A 23,712-nucleotide genomic window follows, 5' to 3' on the forward strand; every position below is an offset into this window, starting at 1 on the left:
TATGTCCTATAACATGTAAAAACATAGTCATCTTCTCTTCAACGCTTATCGTCCTACTAGATTGCAACCAATTTCTTTGTGTAAAGTGATTGCATAATAGTACAAATGCATCTTGTGAAAGACGTATCATATCGTAACATTGTATAGGACATCTGTGTATCAAATCTTGCATAAACACATATCCCTTTGCTACCTGTTCGCTAGCTCTTATTCTTTTAATTATTCTTTGCCTTTGTCGGACCAACATCAACCAATACCATGAGAATATAAGAAAATATAAAAAGTCACCTTCTTTATCCATGTGTCCTGTTAGATGTCAAATACAAATTACATTTTAATCAATAACATAACAATCCATAACATAACAAACTGTAACATGTAAATACGAAAAACATAACATTCCATAACATATAAATTCATATAACATAACCGCACCTAAGAAAAACAATCCATAACATAACTAAACCATAGAATACTAATGTCTAACAATGAACCATAACATACTAAAGTCAAACAATGAACCATAACATACTAAAGTCAAACGTAACATGTAAGTACTAAAGTCAACCAACTAATCCAAACTTTCTTCCCGCATTTGTTACCCACGACTCACAAGTTGACAAGTTAAGGCGCAACCAAATTTTCCTATTACCAGCACTTTCAGCAAATAACATAAAAGCAGTGGTGTATTTCAGATCATATTCTCCCCACTCCAAGCTTGTCAACTGCGCCATACAAGCATCCATCTCCTTGTCAAGATTATTTGCTTCGGTGAATGCTTGTGCAGCCTTGATAATCTCTTTTCCAACTTCTTTCAACTCATCATCAAGTGTGGTTTCTTTAGGACCATTTCGTTTGCCCCCCTTGTTTTTTGTCCGCCCAGATGATTCTTCACTAGTAGGTTGAGGTACTGTTGAGCTTGGGGTATCTGCATGAGGTGCTGGCTCATCCATCTCTATATCCTCAAAATCATGTGTACTGAAGGTTTCATTGGGATGAGGTAATGTCGAAGATGGCCCCCAATTGTGAACACCGGTCGAGGTTGCCCCATCAAATAGTTGGGTACAAAGTTCAGGGCAAGGGAGGGGTGCATTTCTCAGCTTATCTACATACTTGTTCAACTGTTTGACAAATTTAATAAATATTATTAAAGTATAATCTACTTTAAAAAATATGTATAAATGTACCTTCACTTCCGCTTCCCATTCTTCATTAATCATGTTAAAAGAATTCGTTACGGGATTATATATATTTCCTGTTTTGTTTTTAAGTTTTAACCACACTGTATACTTTGCTTTTAAATAGTCGTATCGGTTTTTCATTTGTTTTTTGTCGACAATAAAATTATGATATGTTTTCAATTTCTCCGCGACCACAACCCATGAGCTTGCTTTTAGTCCACTACCCTCCCGACCATTGCTTGTTAATTCTTGTATACATGCTTCCAAAAAAGTTTTGTCCACCAATTCCGACTTCCAACTAACCCTAATTCTTTTATCTGTCATGTCTATTGTAAAAAAAAAAAAAAAAAAAAAAAAAAAAAAAAAAAAAAAAAAAAAAACTAATCATCCACATAACACACATTTACAAATAAATCAAGCATAAATGTAATAAGCTAATCATCAACATAACATACATTTACAAATAGCTAACACTATTTGCTTGATGTCAATAAGATAAAACATATATTCTTTTGTTTAACCTAAAGATAAAACAACTTGAAGACAAGACTTAGGAGATATCATATACACACAATACATAACTTGAAGACAAGATCTCATATATCAGTTTGGTAATACACATATACCTATGTAACAAATTCTGATCATTGTCTTGAGCATTTTGATCTTACACACATATGCACATAAACATATCATATAAACAAAGTACACAATTTGTTCGATTTAACAACTATATAAGGGGCTGTGATTTCACAGATTAGTTCATACAAATTTCATACACAAATATTCATTCCTTCATATAGATAAAATCAGATTTCATAAACAAAAACACATTATGAATTGATTTCATGCTAACCCTTCGTTCTAATTGAATCCAAGAATAATGAAAGAAGTAATTTCAAACTTTGATTTCAGAATGAAATCATCAATTTGACAGCAAACATGAAGGGTTTTGTAATTTCAGGAAAAAAAAAACGAAGAAACGTTACCTGCAGTCGAGTTCCTCACCGAGGCTGTGTCGTCGTCGGCGGAGCTGTGTCGTCGTCGGCGCAGGAGGTGAAGTGGCCGAAAGTTGGAGGAGAAATCTTGTTGCTTGTTGTCGCACTGAATATTGAAGGAAGGGAAGAACGATCGGCGATTTTTGTTAGGGCGCAGGAGAAGAAATTGTTTGTTGTATCGGTCAGCCTCTTTTTTTTGGACCGAGTCAGCCCCTTAGTCATTGATTGTTTACCGAGTCAGCCACAATAGAGGCCCATCAAACAGTCTGACTACTGACCAGGTCAGCAGTCAGCTCTGACCAGACTGGGTAAGTGCAAATCAAACGACCCTAAGTGTTTCACAATTTAAGAGGGAAAATGACACCATGGCACAATTAAGTTTTGTGTTTGTTCCGGATATGTCATTGAAGAGTTTTATTATTATTATTATTATTATTATTATTATTTTGCACAGTAGATTATAAAAGTTGAATTTTACCTGTTAAATAAAAGTTTGGCGTTAAAACTAACAGACTTTCAAGTTAGCTCTACTAACTTGGCATCCTGCATGGCAAAAATGGATTAAGTTAACGAAATATGTTTCTTATGAGGCATCCACATATATTACTTATTTACTGACCCACATAGATTACTATCAACTTCCTCAATCCTCACATATATTACTATCACCGTTTCCAGTATTCTTCTTTGAATCGCGTTAAAATGAAACTCGCGAGAGATGCTAGAAAAGTTAAGACACACTAGTCATACGTTAGTTCTTTGAATTTTGTTAAGCGAATTGTATGTTGATTATGAGTTAAAACAAAGTCTCTCCTCTCATTTTCTTCATCGAAGTTTTCAAAGCCATATTTTAGGGGATTAGCCATTTGAAATTTCATACTAAATGCAATTCTTAATAGTCGCAATTCTGATCAAACGGAAGAACAAGATCCAAAAGTCAAAACCATGGAAACTAACAGCTTTCCAAAGGTTAGAGTTCAAAGCAGAAGACGTCGTCATGTGTTTAAGAGACGAAAACATAATCGGAAAAGGTGGTACCGGAATCGTCTATAATGGATCAATGTCATACGGAATCAACGTCGCAATCAAACGATTAATGAGCAGAAACCACCAATTCAAAGCAGAAATCCAAACATTAAGAGCAATCAAACAATCAAAGGCCAAAACATCGTGAAATACTCAGTTACGTTTGTAATTGTGATACAAGTCTGTAAAAGGTGCACATTTCCAATGTCAAACAAGGTGTAAGATTGCAATTGAAGCTGAAATATGTAAAAATAAAATTACTTATAATATCTATGTGTAAAGGACATTGCCTATTTGTTGTCACAACACCATGTCAACTAAGGGGTTAATTTGATTTCAACTTAGTTTTTAACAATAGGGCTTTTTTAATAGGTATAACTTTCATGACATGTTGTGCAAAAAAAACCATGAATGATCAATCCGAGACAAACACGAAACTTTATTGTGCTACATAGTTAATATCCCCAATTTAAAATGCTTTGTAGTATTTTTCTACAAGAGTATTACTTGTACTAATAACGTTTCTTGATGGATTTGGAAGCACATTTTGATATCAGGACAACTTGGATTAAGAACTTTTAGAACATGATTGAAAAGATTGACAAGACAAAGATTATAATTTATATGGAGAGTTCAAGAAGATTAAAACTCCAAATTTTTCCATGGGACGCTAAATCAAAGAATGCTTCAATTGTCAATTCGTGATATAAGATCATATGTAGCTTAATATAAGATCATATCTAAATTGCTCCCTATAAATTTAATAGACGTGTTAAAATGTTTACATTCCTATTAGAAAATATGAACAACCTATGCAAATTAAGAGCACAAAAAAGCCGGATATGAACGGATAACAAAAAAAACCTTCACGTGTTGAATACACAGCAGAACCCTAGAACCAATTCTTAATATCCTCATAAAAATTAACAGAAAACAGATCAAGAGACCCAATTCCATAAACAAAAAGAAACAAAATTTAACATAAGAACCTGAAACAAGATTTCTGACTTAATATCCACCCTTGAGATCATTGACAACATCATATGGAATGGGAGTCACTGTCTCTAGAGTAGTGCCTTCAACCATGAACCCTGGTTTTGGTCCCAAAGGTTGTCTTTTTGTACTGATCACTACACCTTTAGCTTTGGCTTCAGCCTTTAGTACATCGTTCTTCTTAACCCTTTGCTTGAATTCTTCTGTGCATCTTGATGGCATCACATGCTCCACACGAACATGAATCCTTTTCTTGATGATCCTGTTACCAACCTGCATCACATGGGCATGTTAATTACAATATCGAACTTCAAAGAATCCGTTAAAACGATGAATATACGTCTAAGAAAGTTGAGAAACAGTTAATTTAGGGTTCTATCCTAATGAACTACCTCGAATACGATTACCATTTGCATCAATTGAGTTGAATTGTTGAAATGTAAGGAATGTTAAACGATGAATTCGTCAAACGGAGTATCATTGAGCATTAGTGTGAATACAGATCATGGAATTAGTAAATCGGAGAGATTTGTGGGAGAATTAGACTGACCTGTTTGTTCATTTCAACACCGATAGCGCGCTTGGTGACGTTCCATACCTGACCGGTGCGACCATGGTAGAACTTATGCGGCATACCTTTGTGAATGGCGCCATTAACCTTGATGTCAACGTAATCTCCGACGTGATAAGTTCTAAGGTAAGTTGTTAGATGGATAGTACCCTTCTTCCTGAATCCTCTTGCGAACAAATCCCTTGTTCTTGACCTCAATCCATGGCCGGCCGGCATCTTGCTTCTTTCTAGTTCGAGAAAACACAGGTGAAGAGAAGTATAAAACCCTAATTTGCAGCGTGTGACGTTTTATATCGATTCGGGCTATAAGATACTCGGCCCAATGGGCTTGTAGCATTTGCATGTTTAGAATAAGATTTGCAATAAGTTTGGGCATAACACAAATTTTGATCTATGTATTTTTCGTACTATTATTATATATCATTATTATATCAGATTTTTTATAATAAGGTTGGGCATAATATGAATAGGAATAGGAATACGAAGACAAGGAGATAAATGGTTGGTATGGAATGAGAAACATGATTGTGAGGTATGACAATGAATGATGATACCTAAATCAATTTGTGGTCTTTTTGTTTTAGATTCATGTCGTTTTTCTTTAGTCCTCGTAAGATTCATAATTGGATCTAGATATCTTTGTGAAATTCATTTGGGAATGAAAACAATGGCAAAGGCACCAAGGATCGTAGTCCTAATTCATTTTATAGTCAATTGATGCATTAAATCATTGACATCATCCCCGTAGATCCTTATAGATATTATATGAATGCATCAACGTCTTATCCTGAATAGGTCAATTGGGAATATGGAACATAGATTATATGAATGTATCCACGTCTGATCCCTGAATAGGTCAATTGGAAATATGGAACGTGAGTGATAAATCAATGATTTCTTATCATTACAAAATTATAACTTTATGTAGATAGAAACTATAAAATTTAAATGATAAAACCTCATAAATGGTCCATGTGTTTTTTTGGAATCTGGGATATAGTCTCGAAGTTTAAAAAACCTCATAGTTTGTCCCTGCGTTTTCAAAACTTTTAACAAATAGTCATTCACCCACATAAAAAAAGCTTATATACCCTTTTTAATTTATTTTTGATTTTCTTTATTTAAATCTATCTTAATAAATAAAACCCCTGACTTAGGCATCTCTCTCTCTCTCTCTCTCTCTCTCTCTCTCTCTCTCACAAGAAAGCATCAATCAACCCCCTGTTCACCTCCTTTCATATATATCTCCAGTGAACCCAAAAATCCTTCATACACTTGTCGGAAACCAGCCACCCTAACCCAAATCGAAACTAGAAACTTAACTTTGATACATAATGATGCTTTCGATTGGGTTTTGTAGGCATTTAATCTAACGCTCCCATTTGGGGTTTCTGATGATGTCGTGATGGAGAAGAAGATTGGACAATCTCCTCCATCTATTTCATCAGGAACCACTTACGATTTCTAAAGTCAATCAAATTCATCAGGTTTGGATCTGCCTTCAATTTCATCATGAACGAGTACTTATTTGATTCATGGATGAACACAACTTCAAAGATGAAGAATGTTGTTGGGAGGTAGGAAGCGAAACGGATAAAGATCAATTTGTTGGTTGAACTCTAGCACTTATAACTCTACCTCCTCCCATCTCAGTTTTCCAATCACTACCAACACATTCTAGCATCTCTCCTAATAGACATTCTAGCATGCAACCATGATCATATCCCTATGTTTATCTTCTAGCATGCAAAACAAATAACATAACAATATGTATGGGTATTCTAGGGATCACTTACTTGAGCTCGGCTGATTGCAGACATCACACCCCTTTAATATATATATATATATATATATATATATATATATATATATATATATATATATATAGAGAGAGAGAGAGAGAGAGAGCTAGATTCAAATGTTTTTAGCAAGTATTGTGTGCCTAAATGCACCAATGAGAACTCAAGAAATAATAAACAATTAAATAAATCATTTAAGGGTATTCTGGACATTTTGTACTTTTTAATAAAGGGATCATTTAATTGAAAATCCTGCAATTAAGGAAATAAAATCAATATATTTGACCTAGTTTCTCTTATTCGAGTATTCACTTTCCTCGAACTCAAATCGGCCACCAATGGCTTTAGCCGCCATTGGTGTTCATCCTCCTCAATCGGTCGTCAATACAGGATACGAAATAAGAATCCCACGGGTTTATTACGACTTCTTTCACTTTTCCTTTCTGTTCATATTCAATTTACCAATCGGCTAATGACCACTGAACCCTAACCCTTATCTTCATCAAGTAAGCGGACTCTAATTGGTGAAGATTCCACATTACGAAGAAAGTCTTTTATATCATTTGTCTATGACGCTGCCTCTGGTGCGGATGGTGGTGTAGAGACGGCGAAAAGTGGCGACTCTGGACGACAACACAGAGGAGGAAGGAGAAAGTAGACAGGAGTTCCCTTTTTATTTCCATTACTCTATCCTAAGGTGTGTTCATTACTTTTTGTATTAAATTCGGTTTTTAGAGTTATAAAAAAATATAATTCATGTGGAATTGAAATTGACTGAGATATTTAGGGTTTTGTGGTTGATAATCGGAAGAAAGATATTCATCTCTGTATCAACGAATCCTGTCATTCAACAACAAAATCCTTCCAATTTCAATTGTTTGCCTTCTGTCCTCCTTCACAGCTTCGAGAATGGCCCCAAAGTGTCATTGGGTTTTTGTTCTTTAACCCCAAGTATATTTCTTTCTTAATTTTCTTCACTTTTTCATGGATTTTTCCTTTAAAGATTTAAGAATAAGAAGTCGATCGGTGGCCATCGGTTGTTAACCCGATATCCCACCGCCCATCTTCTTTCTTTCTCCGATGTTTAATCAATAATTGCATCTAATCCTTTACGTTTGGCTGCTTCTCCATTTTCTTCATCATTTGGATTTCATATGACTAGCGTGATGGAGAGAATCGATTGGCTTCACCGTCGCCGCCGCCTTTGCTTCACCTACATCTTCTGAAATTATCGTCAAGGGGTCTCTTTGGTAAAACCGTGTGATGATGAAGGACTGAATGAAATCTTTGTTTTACATTTTTCAGGTCAAGATGACACAAATAAGGAAGCTGGAGATGATCCAAAAGCAAGTGGTAATGTTTTGTCACTTTGTGCTTCATCACCACATTGTTTATACACTTGCAATTATTCATGATCTAAAAACAACATCTTAAAAGCATATTTGACTCTTTTATATAATTACATGTCTAGCATAAATATTTATAAATAATGGAATCAATAAATCAAAGAAAAAAAATTTATAATTAAGCTAATTATTTGAGAATAACATTCTTACCTTATCATCGGGTGTTATCTTCATCTTCAACTATTTCATTCTTTAAGAATTTTTTGCATCTAAGTTATTCTTCTATTTGCATAATGTGTAAAGAATATTATATTCTTGCAGAATCACATAAGAATGATTCTGCCATAATTGTTTTTTCGGTATAATCACATAAAAATGATTATGGTAGAATCACATAAGAATGATTTTGCCGGGATTCTATTGCAACTGGCTTTCATGCAATGCAATTCTCATAGAATGACAATTCTGATAGAATGTTAATTATTTATATGTTTAATGTGCAATTGTTACAAGTGTATCACTACAAAATATTTCGCAATGAATTTGTGATGGAAATGGCTTGAAGACCTGATGGGAAAGACTTGAAGAATGAATCAAAGAATGATCACACTCACTGTTTAAGAATGTTGTTATTTTTTAAGAATTACACTTGTTATTCTTTTAGAATGTTGTTATTATTCAATGAATCACAATCATACAATGTAATTATTTGGTATATTATTAGTTCAATAATCGATTTTGTGTATTCTTTCAGAATGTATTTACTAGTTTATGGTTGACATTCTGTCATTCTGACAAAATAAAATCGAAAATATATTTACTAGTTTATGGTTGACATTCTGTCATTCTGACAGAATAAAATCGAAAAATATAGTTATTAGTTTATGGTTGGCATTCTATCATTCTGACATACTAAAATCGAATTTTTAAATTTGAATTAATTTAAAATATTCAGATTTTTAAAAATAAAGGAATGAATTATTCCTAAAAATCCGAAAATTTTCCTTTTTAATATAGGTTAATTGACTAAAATGCCCTTATGCTGAAATTTGTGTGATTATATGGTACATGTTATCCTATTCTAATATCATAGACTCTCAGATCATTACCTTTGATTCTATTCCAATCGGTGGTCCAGATCTGTGCATTCTGGCACACAATAGTTAATAGAAACAAAACAACCAAAGCATATATATATATATATATATATATATATATATATATATATATATATATATATATGTGTGTGTGTGTGTGTGTGTGTGTGTGTGGAATATATTTAATTGAAATAAAAATTGAATCAATTCCATCTCACCAGCGTTATATAAATTACAACATCCATAATGATTCTGATACCTTTGGTTTTTTTTTTCTCTGCATTCTTGTTCTCCTCCAGCAATTCATACTAAAATGTACTACAAATCCATTACTTTTTATGTTTCATAACAATTCAAACTCATCATTAATAAATGTTTTCATTTCCTATATAAAAAAAAAATTCAATTTTTGTTTTCCTTTTATGTATATATCAATTGTTTCTTTTTTCTATATAATATGACCTCCAACCAACTACATTGTTATTTCCGAAAAACTCCATATACAAGTAATATGAATTTATACTACAATTTCAAAATAAATTTACTATGAGAGTATATCTTTTCTAAAGCCTTCAACAATATCAACAATATCTTTTTTGCTTTTAGTATACAAATTTATTTTTTGTTTTCTGTTTTCATTTGATGTATGATATCATATGTTTCATTTTTCTGTAGAATATCACTTGTTTCATTTTCTGTTTTCGTTTTTTCTGTTTTCTGTTTATTTAAACATTATTAATAACAATATATTGTCTATACATTTATGCTGATCTCTTCATGTATATATGTATTTTAACAAAATTTCATCTATATACATTTTTATTTTCAAAAAACTCCATATACAAGTAATATGAATTTATCCTACATTTTCAGACTAAATGGACCATGACAAATTGACAATATATTTTTTCTAAACCCTTGAATAGTATCAACAAAATCTTTTTTGGTTTTCATTATACAAATTTATTTTTTCTCTTTCTAATTTCAAACTAAATGGATCATGACAATATATCTTTTCATTGTATTATATCGTTATTTTTTTTTCTTTTATTCACAAATAAAATTTGTTTATTACATGTTGAAAATTAGTCATATTTTTATTTTAATCAATGATTATAATTTTATAAAACTAAATAAAATATCTTTTAATTAATAATTTATTTAAATTAATTAATTAATAATTATGAGTTTATACTATGAAAATATAATTAATTTTGTAATTATGGTTCTCACGGGTTATAAATTAGGTTTTTTTTTTGAAACGGCAACGAATTAAATGAAAACATACTCGTAATATTTCAACAAACAACCGAGGTTCGCTCATTTACAAGACAAACCCAGCCCCATAAGGATTTATAGGGTAAAATTCTCGTGCACCAGAAGAGGTATAAGAATGCATAGTTAAGAAATTACTTATTTGGACTTTGATTCGATTTGATTTGGTGCATTTTATTTTATGGATAAAGTTAAATAGCATAACTGCATAAGGAAAAGTCAAACGCTTACACTCGTTGACTATGGAGAAGGTCAATGGTTTTGATGATTTGAAGGTTTCACGACCATGCAAAATTTATTGACCTTATCCAAATATGAACGATGCATGCAATTAGTTAACTTCAAATGGTCGCAACTGTATATTATTATTATTATTATTATAAATTTAGATACATATATATGCAAGTAATTGATTTATTAGATTTTATCGAATAGAATTTATAAATTGTAATACAGTGTAGATATGGTTTGTCTTTAAACTCTATATGAATCAAATTAATGAGATCTCATTTTATCCAAACATTTAGTAACCTGTAAAAACCAAACTGATGTGTTTGTATAAGTTTTTAGAGATCTAAGACGAGTCAAAACTACAGTGTACAGCGTACGCGTAATTCATAAAAGAGCTCGATACATGCATTTCTTTTCATAATTAATACAAACATTTATCTAATAATATTTGTTACACTTGTAATTATATAAAAGAAGTTCATGCTTGAAAATATGTAAAAATAAAATAATAGAAAATATCCCATGGACTTTACTCGTACCTGTTCAAGTATAAATACCCAAGCACAATGCAAAGGAAAAACATCTTCATCCACGATTTTCCATTTCTCAGTCTAACAGAACGCCATGGCCAACAATCTTTTCTTAACAAATTCCACCGCCGCCACTACCTTCATAGTCGTCCTTTTCTCCCTCCTCCTCGCCGGAAAATCCCAAACTTTCTCAACCAGCTTGCCAAGAACAGCGCTGCGACTTGGGAAGCAAAAACTAACACACCTCCATTTCTTCTTCCACGATGTTGTCGGTGGTCCAAATGCAACCGCCATTAGGGTGGCTGCAGCCTCTATCACCAACACTTCCACCACCGGATTCGGGGCTGTGATCATGATGGACAACCTCTTGACGGTGGGGCCAGAACCAAACTCTACCAGGGTGGGAAGAGCACAAGGGATGTATGCGTCTGCGGATTTGAATGACATGAGCTTTATGATGGTTCAGAACTATGTATTTGATGAAGAAAGGTATAATGGAAGCACTTTGAGTATATTGGGTCGGAACCCTATTATGTCGCCGGTGAGAGAGCTTCCGGTGGTCGGTGGAAGTGGTGTTTTCCGATTTGCTCGTGGGTATACCGAAGCTCGGACTTATTTTCTGAATGCTACCAATGGAGATGCCGTTGTCGAGTACAATGTTTATGTCATTCATTATTGAATTCATCTTTTCTTTCTCGCTTATTTATGTTTATTTTTCTTGGTTTTAATAATTAGTTCATGAAAATTCATTTGATTTTTAATTTGTTTATTTATGAGTACATATTTGTTTATTTGTTTATGCTGAATTACTTAATTACCTGTATTTAAATTTGAGAACTTTGGTTGGCAACGATATCTAGAATATAATTTGGGCTAATACAAGAAATCACAATGCATTAATTATAAATCTTTTTATTGTAATATTGTCTTTATATTTATCTGTAATGATATTATACTCACTTAAATTTTATTTACAATTTTTTTTTTAAAATTTAAAACTAACAATTATGACAACGAGTAACCAAGTGTCTTTTAAGCTAATCATCGTATTTCACCGACTGATCAGCATAATTAGGCTATCCACATTGGCATTTTCAATGGTCTTACAAAACAATTTAAATTCATATTTATTTGAGATGTGTTTAAGTCAAGATTAATGGCCCCATTTTTAATCTTAAACATTATTATTAAGACAGCGAAGAATTTTCTCTATGATTCTTGTATCTTGCCATTAATTCTCATTTGAATGACAAGTAGAATTATGCGATTGTAATAGTATTCTATTGTATCATACTCTTTCATACGCATATTTTCGAATTCACATCTCAGAGTTTGAAGTCTAACTATCTTTACCTTTTCTTTCCTGACCATTGTACGTCTTTAATTTGTAACATCTCCCATGCTTGTTTTGAATTAGATGAAGTGGAAATCCTTTCAAAGATCATCTCGTCCGCTGCTGCAGAAAAATACTTTTCTGTCTTTTTCTTGGTTCCCTTTAGATATTTAGATAGCTTAATTGTTGTGGGGTTAGGTAGAGATGATGTATCCGATAGTTTAGCTTATCCATTCTCAATGATCTTCCAGAGGTCTTGTGATTCGTAGAGAGCTTTCATCTAAATATTCTATTGATGATAATTTCAACCGGTAAGTTTTAGGTGTTGGGGTTGCAATGTGTTATTAGAACTTGAAGCCATTGATTCTATATCAATATTTTGGGAAGAAGGAAATGCTTAAATGCTTAATTCAAGAACATCTAAATGTGAACCGGTGCAATCCTTCAGAAATGTTGCAGTCATTCTGAAAATTGATTAGATAACTGACTGACTCGTAACCGCCATGCTAACTTTTAATCATAATAATGGCTTAAATAATAATTAGAAATGTTAAATCTTAAAATTATAACAATATGAGTTTTAGGGTTAAAATTGTCAAATTCAATAAAGTATGTTTGACCATAGGGTTGACTCGCCTAAATGATTTTGGATCATAAAATTCATAAATTGTAACACTTATTTTTCAGATGTTTCTATTATCGGGATAGCAGACTGTAAATGGATGAAATAAAAGTCTTAGGCTTCAAGGGAATAGAGTTTAGACCCTGTCAGATGTTGATAATGTTGGATTAAGTGATTAAAGCCATCGAATTGCGCTTCGAAGAAAAATGGTAAAGTGGGAAAAGTTGTATATTGGGTTTCTTGCGTGGATTATGGTTTTAGATCGAAATGTACTAAGCCAAAAGTAATTATATAGGGTTATGGGGCTCGTCAATACATTTCCCTGCATATAAAAATTGTCAAAAATGGAGTTGAAACGAAGAAGTTATATCTATTTTAAGTTGGTGTGGAATTTGGGGAAAACCATTATCATGAGATGATAGGAATGTTGTCACGACTTAAGAGCCCTCACGACGTGATAAACAGGCTGTCACAAGGAGAAAACTATGCAACCCAAACCCACAAAAAATTTAGGATTTTCAAGGTATTTGAAGGTAAGAATTCACGCTTAAGGGTATTTTATTAGCCTCCATTATATCTAGAACCCCTTGGGAGAAACCCTAGCCTCTCTTTCACCACTTTGAGCATCATTTCTCCTCTTTCATCCATTTTTTGAGTTCTTGGTGGATTTTGGAAAGAAGCTCTTTCAAGATGGAGTTTTGGAGCCTTGCTTAAGAAGATCTTAGCTTCCAACTATCTTATGGACCTTGGGTATGATTCAAGTTTCCACTTTTATGCTTATAAGTTGCTAGATCTAGATTCTAAGCTTATTTTTTGGTCCATTAAATGAAGATTGTGTTGTGGGATGTGATAAAGCTTGCAACTTTATCATTCTACTTTGTTACAAGAGTAGTTTGGTCTATGGATATGATCTTTCATGATCTATTGGGCGCCATGCTTGAAATTAGGATCTTATTTTTTTTTTATTTTGACCTAGCTTGTGTTTAAGACATGCATTGGACATGCATGTTTAAAAAACAATGATTTTTATGGTGTTTTAGCATGAATAAAGCCTTCTGGAAAGTTGGAGTTGATAACTTATTGGATTAAGGACTCAAATGATTGAAATATTGATTCAAACTATAGTCACGACATGACACTAAGGGTGTCACGACATCACCATGAAAGAACCCGCATATGTTGTGCCTTTTATACTCATGACATGACAGAGGAATGTTCTCTTCGTGAGGTTTGTCCATGGGTTGTTTGTGACCGAGTTGGATGAATTAGAGAGAGTCGGGTTGGAATCGGGTCGAGTGTGCCCTCACGACGTGACCAAGGGCTGGTCACGACGTGAGGCTCGATGGTTGACATTGTTGGTTGTTGACTATGACTTTGACTATTGACTTTTGGCATGGGTTGAATTTGGGTCAAACTAAGATTTTTGGAGTGTAGACTGATAGGGACACTCTTTATTGTTGTTAGGTGTCACGTAGGGTCCGTCCTTGCTGGGTGAGAGTTGTGGTGTTTGGCTACTACTTGTGAGGTGAGTCCTCTCACTATACTTGCTTGTGTGGTAGTATGTACATGTTGACGAGTTGGGTCTTATCTATTGATTACTGTTATATGTGAACTAAGTTGCTGATAACTCAAGGACTGCTGAAAGGCCATGGAATTGTTGATAGTCCCCAGGGTTGCTGATAACCCGAGTGATGTGCAGTTAATCCATAGGGAGTGCTCTTAGCCCACTAGGACTATTGATAGTCCATAGGGTTGTTGATAACCCATAGTTGATTGTTATGTCGTGATGTATGAGATATTTTGGGAAACTCACTAAGCTTTGTGATTACATTTTTGGATTAAATATTTTGCAGGTACTTATCAGACTGCGAAGGCCTGACTGTATACACACATCAGGAGCTTTATGATTTGAGATTTTGCACTATCTTCATTATAACTCTGGTTTCTGAATAATGGTTTATGGACAAATGATTTATCCTAAATGTAACTTTATTAAAAATGGATGTTATATTATGTACAAACGAAAAAATTTCCTGGGTTTTTGGGACGTTACAAGTTGGTATCAAAGTCCTGGTTTTAGGGATTTGGATGAACATTCGTGGGATTCTAAAATCAAACTATGGAACTGAGAGTTTTACTAAGCATTTTTGGAAAAGATTCATTTCAATCAAAGAAAAGAGAAGATGCGATGTGTACAGTTAGTCAGAGCTTGTAAAGTGATTTCCCAAAATATTCATACTTGCTTTATATGTTGTGATTGACTTGCTATTATATGTGTTATCTTATGGTGTGTATGCTATAAGATAGGCTAAGGATCTACCCATGGTTGCATGATAGAGTGCCTGCTAGGAGATATGGCTTTCTGTGTGTGCTATGTGAGTTGTTGGTAATGTATGTGTAGGCGAAGAATCCTCAGGAATTATGTGTTAGAATTGATGGGTTTTACATGTAATAATGCGGAAAAATCCTTATACTCTTAAGGCTACATGCAACCTAATTTTATCTAATTCATAACACTATTGATGCATCATACTATTGAACAACAAAACTTATAAACCCTATATGAAAACAAATTTCACGTTAAAAGAAGGGTTACATACCTTTTGTAGATCCTAATCAAGCTAATCAAATTCTTCATTAGTCTCCATGGAAAACCTAGCTCCAATAGTGTTCGAGCCTCTAATGGTTCACACCCAAAGCAAAAGAAACACTAGGATTTAAGGAGAGTTTAGAGAGAGAAGGAGAATTGTTGGATTAGGTGTCTAAACCCATAACGATAACTGGGATGTACTTGACCCGATTGTAGCATGGTCCTTTTGGGTTGCCTTCACCAGTGCAATTTGATAGGATGGACTTTTAAGAATAAGGTTATTTGTGATTTATTAACACATTATAAGTATAATATTTAGTTAGTATTGATCAAGAATTGATTTGGAATTAATTTAGTGATCAAAAGAGACTAATTAAATATACGAGGACTAATTAAGTAAATCAGTGATTCTTATAGTGTGGGCCAATGATCCATGGTTAATTAGGATGGGCTAAATCAATATCATAGTCCATGTATAGTCCATGGAGGTTTAACCCATGGAGCCTAATTAATATGAAGGGTCATGGTGCATTAGGGTTTGCATGGATGAAACCCTAGCCTTTGTAACACTATAAAAGCAATCCCCTAGAGCCAAAATCGGTTGCCAATTCATTCTAAGAGAGTGATAATTGATTTTGAGCTAACTAGCCTATTCTCTCAAGTCTCCTCTTGCATTTGGTGTTTGTGAAACATTAGAGGGATCACACTTGAGGTGCTAAAACTTTCAAAGGCCAAGAACTTCAAACTACATAAGAGGTATTCATCAAACTATGAGTTTTTATGTTGTATATCCTCTATTGTATGCTAGTTAGGATGTGTGCTTTGGAAAATTGAAAATGCATGTATAATTAAGGAAAACATAGATCCAAAGCATCTAGGTTTGCATGTGCACCATAAGAGTGTTATAGTGCTTAAAACCCAACAGTGGTATCAGAGCCTATGATTGTTTTCTGTTATATTTGATGCTTGTTAATTTTCAAAGCTGAAAAAATCGATTTTCTGGCTTCTGACTGATGAACTCGCCGACTCCAATGTCTGAATCGACGAGTCCATTCAGTAAAAGGGCAACTCAACGAGTCCAGTTTATACACTCGTCGGGTAGATGCTTCTGGTTGTAGAATTTCGAGTTTTTGGCCAGAATTGGATTAGGATCATTACCACAAATTGTTTTGTAATCATAAAAATTGTATTTTCTGATTTGCTAATGATGATCCTCATCCAATTAAAGGACAATTGTCAAATTTTAAGATAATAAGTTAATTATTTGTATTATTTGATATGAATTGCCTTGCTATGAGTTAGATTAGATCAATAGTGAAATTATATGATAATGTTGTTAGCTAAAATTGATTTAAGTTGTTCTTGAAGTGAGTTTTTTAACTTGTCCTCAAGTTATATGAAGATCCTCGTTCATAAACATTAAAACTTATAAGTGTTCATAAGCTATGGAAACCAAAAGTTTTGAAAGTTACAAAATTTGCCCTCAAGTTTTGGAATTTGTAAAGTCTCACTAATGAAACATTTAATTCAAAACCTTAGAATTTTAAAAGTTTAAAATTCAACTCTTATACTATTATAATATTAAAAGTTAATAATATATATATATATATATATATATATATATATATATATATATATATATATATATATATAAGACAAGTCAGTCTTACCGTTAGTAGGCCTCATTCACGAAGCCGGTCTATAAGGGGGGTATAAGGTTACCGCTTATAAAATGGTGGTTTGATGGGTGTCCAGTCTCACCCATGGCTTCCTTGACTGGTGGAGGGTCGTTAGCCGAAAGGGTAGAATAGGACATTAATTCTCGTTAAAAGTATAATGATAATTATAAAGTAAGTAAACTTTTATTAAATTCTCAATCTTAGTTACTTTAGGAAAAATGTGAAAATGGTGTTATTCCATGAAATTGTACTTTGCACCTTGCTAAGTCGTTACTGGAGAATGTGTGGTTAATCGACACACTAATCTGGGACTAACAAGGGTGGCAAAGGGTAGCTTGATGTTAATCATAGATCAATGGAGCGTGTGTGGTTAACGGACACATTGATTAGGTGATTTGTAACATTAAGAGTATCATGCACATTTGCATGGTTATTCACACCTTGTTTGTGATCCTCGGCACCCCAGTCACAAACTTGAATGGCATAATCAAGATTTAAACATGTCATTGAAAAGTTCAATGAATCTCAAAGAATCTAGGAATTTCAATCCAATTAAAACTTAATAATCAATTTCGTTTTCATGGTGGAAATTGGTAAATCGTCATTTACCTACCTTCAAATATTTTACAACTGGATTATGGCATCCCTCTTCCAAATTGTAAAATATTGTGTTGGGTCCTAGCCTTAATATTTCATTTGGGTGTTATATTAACAATTCTCATCTAATCTGAACTTTGTTCTTTTTCTTTTTAGATGTCTATCCCAAATAATGCTTCAGGCTCCAACCCTTCTAGCTCATTCTCCCTCATGAATTTGGTTGGGAGAACTATCTTCGATGGGTCAAACTTTAGCTATGAGGACAAAGAATATGTCTTGGATAAATATTTGAATGAGATTGATGAACAAATTGCTACTCCCGAACAAATCAAGGAATATAGGATTCATGAGAGGGACGTGACTAAGGTGTCATGCATTATGATTGCTACCATGACTGCTAAGCTTCAAAAGTCCTATGAGGACTTCTGGCCCTTCGAAATGCACCAAGATTTGATGGAAAGGTACCATTAAAGTGATCAACATGAGAGGTATAAGATCATTGCCTCCATGATCACAACCAAAATGAAGGATAGAGAGTCCATCCCGGCCTACTTGTAAAAGATGTAGAGATATGTGGACCGCTTGCTGAAGTTAAATGTGAACTTAGATGAAGAGTTGGCCATTGACATCATCCTACATTCTTTACCTGCTTGTTATGATCAGCTCAGAATGACCTATCATATGAACAAGGAGGAGGTCACTCTTAGCAAGCTTCAAGGCCTTCTAAGAACTGCAGAAAGCAACTTGAAAGGCAAGTCGGTTATACCTACTCCTACCGCTGTTGCCCCTATTCTGTCAATTAGACATGGGAAAGGGAAGAAGAGGAAGGCTCCTTCTAAGAGCCGCAAGGGAAAGTCTCTTGATGGATCCTCTTCCAGTGGGACCAAAGCTGGTTCTGCTAATCCCTCTACCAATCCAAAGGAGGCAGAGTGCTTCCATTGTCATGAAAAAGGGCACTGGAAATGAAGTGGCCCCAAATACTTGCAGGACATTAAGGATGGAAAGATAAAGCCCACCTTCGCCGGTATTTACACTACTATTTCTAATAACTCATCACATGCTAATTCTTGGGTCCTTGATACAGGTTGTGGATTTCACATTTGTTCTGATGTGCAGGGACTAAAAGGAAGTAGGGATGTGGAGCACGTGAAGATAAACTTAATCATGGGAAATAGGAAAATGTCGCCTGTCACCAAGATTGAAGTTTATTCTTTATTGTTTAGTAGTGGGTTAAATTTAGAATTGAATAATTGTTGTTACTCGTCGGAAATGGCGAGAAATATTATTTCCTTTCATAGTTTGTATAAACAAGGTTTTACCTTTTCTTTTAATAGTGAAACTGGTAGTATTAATGCTTATTATAATTGTACATTTTATTTTGAAGCATTACCTTGTAATGGTATATATGAAACTATGATGGTTGTAAATAACCTAGGAAATTATGTGTTGAATATTGATTCGTCCAATGTTTTGGACAAGGAATGCTTGTGGTATTGTCGTCTTGGACATGTAAACAAGAAGCACATAGGCCAACTCCAAAAGGCTAGAGTTTTGGAGTCATTCGAATTGAAGTTGAATGAAACTTGCGAATCTTGTTTTCTTAGAAAGATGACCAAGTCACCCTTCACTGGTACTTGTGAAATGGGTGAAGGTTTGTTGGATCTCATACACACTGATGTGTGTCGACCCTTCAGAACCGCCACAAGGGATGCTAACCGCTTCCATGTGACTTTTACTAATGATTACAACAGATATGGTTATATATACTTAATTAAGCATAAGTCAGAAACCTTTGAAAAGTTCAAAGAGTTTAAGCAAGAAATGGAGAATCAATTGGGCAAGAAGATAAAGATGTTGCGATCCAATCGAGGAGGAGAGTATCTTAGTATCGAGTTCCTAGACTATCTTAAGGAATGTGGAATTGCTTCATAGTTGATGCCACCTAGGACACCATAGCTTAATGGTGTGGCTGAGAGGCGCAATCGAACCTTGGTGGATATGGTTGGTTACATGATGAGTCGAGCTTCATTACCTATCTCATTCTGGGGGTATGCCTTAGAGACTGCCGCCCATATCCTTAATCTAGTCCCTACTAAGAAGGTTGCCAAAACACCCCACGAGATGTGGACAGGAAAGGTTCCTTCGTTGGATCACAAAAAAGTTTAGGGTTGCGAGGATTTCGTGAGACGCGAGACTCACGACAAGCTTGAAATTCATAGTGAGCGATGTATTTTCATCGGCTACCCACAAAAATCCTTTGGATATCTCTTCTATAGATCGAATGACAATGTTGTCTTCGTTACGAGGAGAGGATTTTTCCGAGAGAGAAAACCCATATGCCAAGAGGACAGTGGGAGGCAAATTGAACTTGAAGAGCTTCAAGAGTTAAGTGATGAAGGAACCTCAAACACTGGCGATCAACCCGAGGAGGAAACTCCTGTTGAACCGATAGACCAGTCTGTACCTCTGAGACGTTCCAGTAAAGTTAGTGTTCCACCTGTTATATATAGTTTTCATATAACAACTGAAGGTGATACATTTATCAGTGATGGTACATTGATAAATCTGGATAAACCTAACAACTACAAGGAAGCCATGACATGCCCCGAGTCTGCTAAATGGAAAGAGGCGACGGACAATGAGATTCATTCCATGTATAACAATAAAGTTTGGAACTTGGTTGACATTGAATCGGGTCGAAAGACAGTTGGGTGTAAATGGATCTTCAATAAGAAGACCGACATGGTTGGGAAAGTACACACATATAAGGCGTGACTAATTGTGAAAGGCTTTACTCAAACTTAGGGAGTTGACTATGATGAGACCTTCTCACCAGTAGCGAAGATTAAATCTATAAGGATTATGCTAGCCATAACTGCATTTCATGACTATGAAATATGGAAAATGGATGTCAAAACTACTTTCCTTAATGGAAAGTTGGCTGAAGATGTTTACGTGAGTCAGCCAGAGGGTTTTGTCAATGAAAAGTACCCTAATAGAGTGTGTAAGCTTTAGAAATCCATCTATGGATTGAAACAAGCATCTCGAAGATGGAATCTTTATTTTGATGAGAAAGTCAAAGAGTTTGGATTTTCGAGAAGCGAGGATGAGTCTTGTTTATATGTCAAAGCTAGTGGGAGTATAGTAAGCTTTCTGGTATTATATGTTGATGACATACTGCTCATAGGAAACGACATTCCAACCTTGCAGGAAATTAAGTCCTTGCTTGGGAAGTGTTTCGATATGAAGGACCTTGGAGAAGCTGCCTATATCCTAGGGATAAGGATATTGAGAAACAGGAGTAAAAGACTAATAGGACTTAGTCAAAGTACCTACTTGGACAAGGTGTTGAAGCGGTTTAGCATGGAGAACTCCAAGAAAGGTAACTTACCTATCCAAAGCAATACCAAACTGAGTAAGACTCAAAGTCCGAGTACACAGGCTGAGACAACAGAGATGAGTCAAGTACCATATGCTTCCGCAGTTGGCTCGATCATGCATGCTATGACTTGTACTCGCCCTGATGTGGCCTATGCTTTGAGCATGGTCAGCAGATATAAAGGGAATCCTGGTAAATCTCACTGGACTACAGTAAAGAACATTCTTAAGTACCTGCGGAGGACTAAGGATTAGGTTCTTACCCTCCGTGGAACTGGTGACTTGAGAGCGACAGGGTATTGTGACGTCGATTTTCAGACCGACAGAGATAATTTGCGCTCTCAGTCGAGGTGGGTGTTTACCCTAAATGGAGGAGCAGTAACATGGAAAGTTCCAAGCAGGAGACTGTAGCCGATTCAACGTGTGAATCGGAGTACATAGCAGCGAGCGAAGCATGGAAAGAGGCGATATGGTTGAAAAACTTCATCGGAGACCTTGGAGTTGTGTCATCCATAAAGGAGACTGTAGAGATTTTCTACGAAAATGAATGGGCGGTTGCCTTAACCAAGGAACCGTGAGATCATGGTAGATCCAGGCATATCGACAGAAAGTACCACTTCATAATACATCAAGTAGAAGGACACCTCGTGGTGAAGAGGGTATCATCAGAGGACAACCCAACAGATCCCCTCACAAAGGGACTGAGTAGGGTTAGGCACTTGCAGCATGCAAGGGGCATCGGACTAACGGTCGATATCGTTTTAGTTATTAGTTAAATATTTTGAAACTTTTAATAGCTAAATTGTAATTGACATATGAGGATTGTAATAGCTAAATTGTAATTGATATTTGAGGATTGATCAAGAATTAATTTGGAATTAATTTAGTGATCAAAAGAGACTAATTAAATATACGGGGACTGATTAAGTAAATCAATGATTCTTATAGTATGGGCCAATGATCCATGGTTAATTAGAATGGGCTAAACCAATATCATAGTCCATGGATAGTCTATGGAGATTTAACCCATGGAGCCTAAGTAATATGAAGGGTCATGGTGCATTAGGGTTTGCATGGATGAAACCCTAGCCTTTGTAACACTATAAAAGCAATCCCCTAGAGCCAAAATCGGTTGCCAATTCATTCTAAGAGAGTGATAATCAATTTTGAGCTAACTAGCCTATTCTCTCAAGTCTCCTCTTGCATTTGGTGTTTGTGACATATTAGAGGCATCACACTTGAGGTGCTAAAGCTTTCAAAGTCCAAGAACTTCAAACTACATAAGAGGTATTCATCAAACTATGAGTTTTTATGTTGTATATCCACTATTGTATGCTACTTATGATGTATGATTTGGAAAATTGAAAATGCATGTATAATTAGAGAAAACATAGATCCAAAGCATCTAGGGTTGCATGTGCACCATAGGAGTGTTATAGTGCTTAAAACCCAACAAGAATTTCATTCTCCCCTTTAGGGCATGAGAGAGCCATGAAATTTAGATGCACAGAGGTTCTGTTTATAGTCCAAGGTAACTTAGGTAGGGACAAAGCAAAATCTAAAGGATTTATAATAGATTTAATTCCAATCTAAATCATTTCCTTATTTACCATTAGGAGGCTTCTAGAAACCCTAAAAGGCTCCATAAAACTACCCAACTTATAGAACAATCTAGAATTGCCTTTCCTTGCTCAATTATGATCAATTACAACTCACCCCTTGCTCCTTTAATTAATTTCAATTAATCCCATGTTAATTCCAAATTAATTTTGATTAATAATTAATCAATTATTACACATTTCTAATTAATTTATTATTCATATAACTAATCATTAATTAATGATTTCTAATTAATATATTAATTACATAATATATTCACAAAAACTTTTGTCTCTGTGTCCTTTAACCAATCCAAGCCATTTCCTGGTTTTGAGGGAAACCCAAAAAGGACTTTACTTTTATTCATCAACATTATAGCACTTTAGTTAGGACCTTAGACACTTAATCCAAGAGTCTCCCACTTGGATAAGTCGCTAACTACAATTGCAAGTATCACTCCAATTAACAAGTAAAGAGTGTTTTCCAAAGACACTACCAAACTTTAATTAGACGTTGGTCCTCAGATAAGTGATCAAGTATCCATTCGTTCTACAAGATACCGTATGGATACAAGACATGGATTTGAATCAATCTCATAGTCGAAGATTCTATTTCTTGATGTTCCCGATTTATGACGACAGAATTCAGACTATTAATTGAACACATCAATTTAGTCCGGGATTGGCCAAGAACTTCAAATGTCGGCAACAATTCATCAAGGGGCCAAAAAGATATCATTTTCATGTTAAGGCAAAAGAAATGATTAAACTTCGATTATATAATCATCAATTTCACTCACCAAATCATGCATGGACTTACACTTTACAACACCTAGATACGAGATGCGTTGGAGTAAACCGATACAAA

General features: G+C 34.6%; 3 protein-coding genes across 4 annotated transcripts; 1 reads left to right on the forward strand and 2 right to left on the reverse strand.

Annotated features, from left to right (window-relative positions):
- Positions 1–409: 409 nt before the first annotated feature.
- LOC128133601 (uncharacterized) lies at positions 410–3,897 on the reverse strand. 2 transcript variants are annotated; one of them, XM_052771103.1, is made up of 3 exons: positions 2,171–3,897; positions 1,188–1,507; positions 410–1,121 (listed from the first exon to the last, which is right to left on the reverse strand). In XM_052771103.1, exons 2-3 carry the CDS (start codon positions 1,503–1,505, stop codon positions 564–566), a joined length of 876 nt encoding a protein of 291 aa, XP_052627063.1. In that variant the 5' UTR covers positions 1,506–1,507; positions 2,171–3,897; the 3' UTR covers positions 410–563. The 2 variants fall into 2 exon arrangements, with proteins under 2 accessions (XP_052627063.1, XP_052627062.1); XM_052771102.1 differs by having other exon boundaries at positions 410–1,507.
- A 151-nt stretch (positions 3,898–4,048) lies between these two features.
- On the reverse strand, positions 4,049–5,034 carry LOC111916672 (60S ribosomal protein L21-2). Its single transcript, XM_023912346.3, has 2 exons — positions 4,749–5,034; positions 4,049–4,471 (listed from the first exon to the last, which is right to left on the reverse strand). Exons 1-2 carry the CDS (start codon positions 4,983–4,985, stop codon positions 4,214–4,216), a joined length of 495 nt encoding a protein of 164 aa, XP_023768114.1. The 5' UTR covers positions 4,986–5,034; the 3' UTR covers positions 4,049–4,213.
- Positions 5,035–11,090: 6,056 nt separating this feature from the next.
- On the forward strand, positions 11,091–11,846 carry LOC111916577 (dirigent protein 22). Its single transcript, XM_023912237.3, has one exon. The coding sequence runs from the start codon at positions 11,142–11,144 to the stop codon at positions 11,724–11,726; it is 585 nt and encodes a 194-aa protein (XP_023768005.1). The 5' UTR covers positions 11,091–11,141; the 3' UTR covers positions 11,727–11,846.
- The last annotated feature ends 11,866 nt before the right edge of the window (positions 11,847–23,712 follow it).

The sequence above is a fragment of the Lactuca sativa genome, chromosome 1, assembly GCF_002870075.4.
Source record: "Lactuca sativa cultivar Salinas chromosome 1, Lsat_Salinas_v11, whole genome shotgun sequence".
Lineage (NCBI taxonomy): Eukaryota > Viridiplantae > Streptophyta > Magnoliopsida > Asterales > Asteraceae > Lactuca > Lactuca sativa.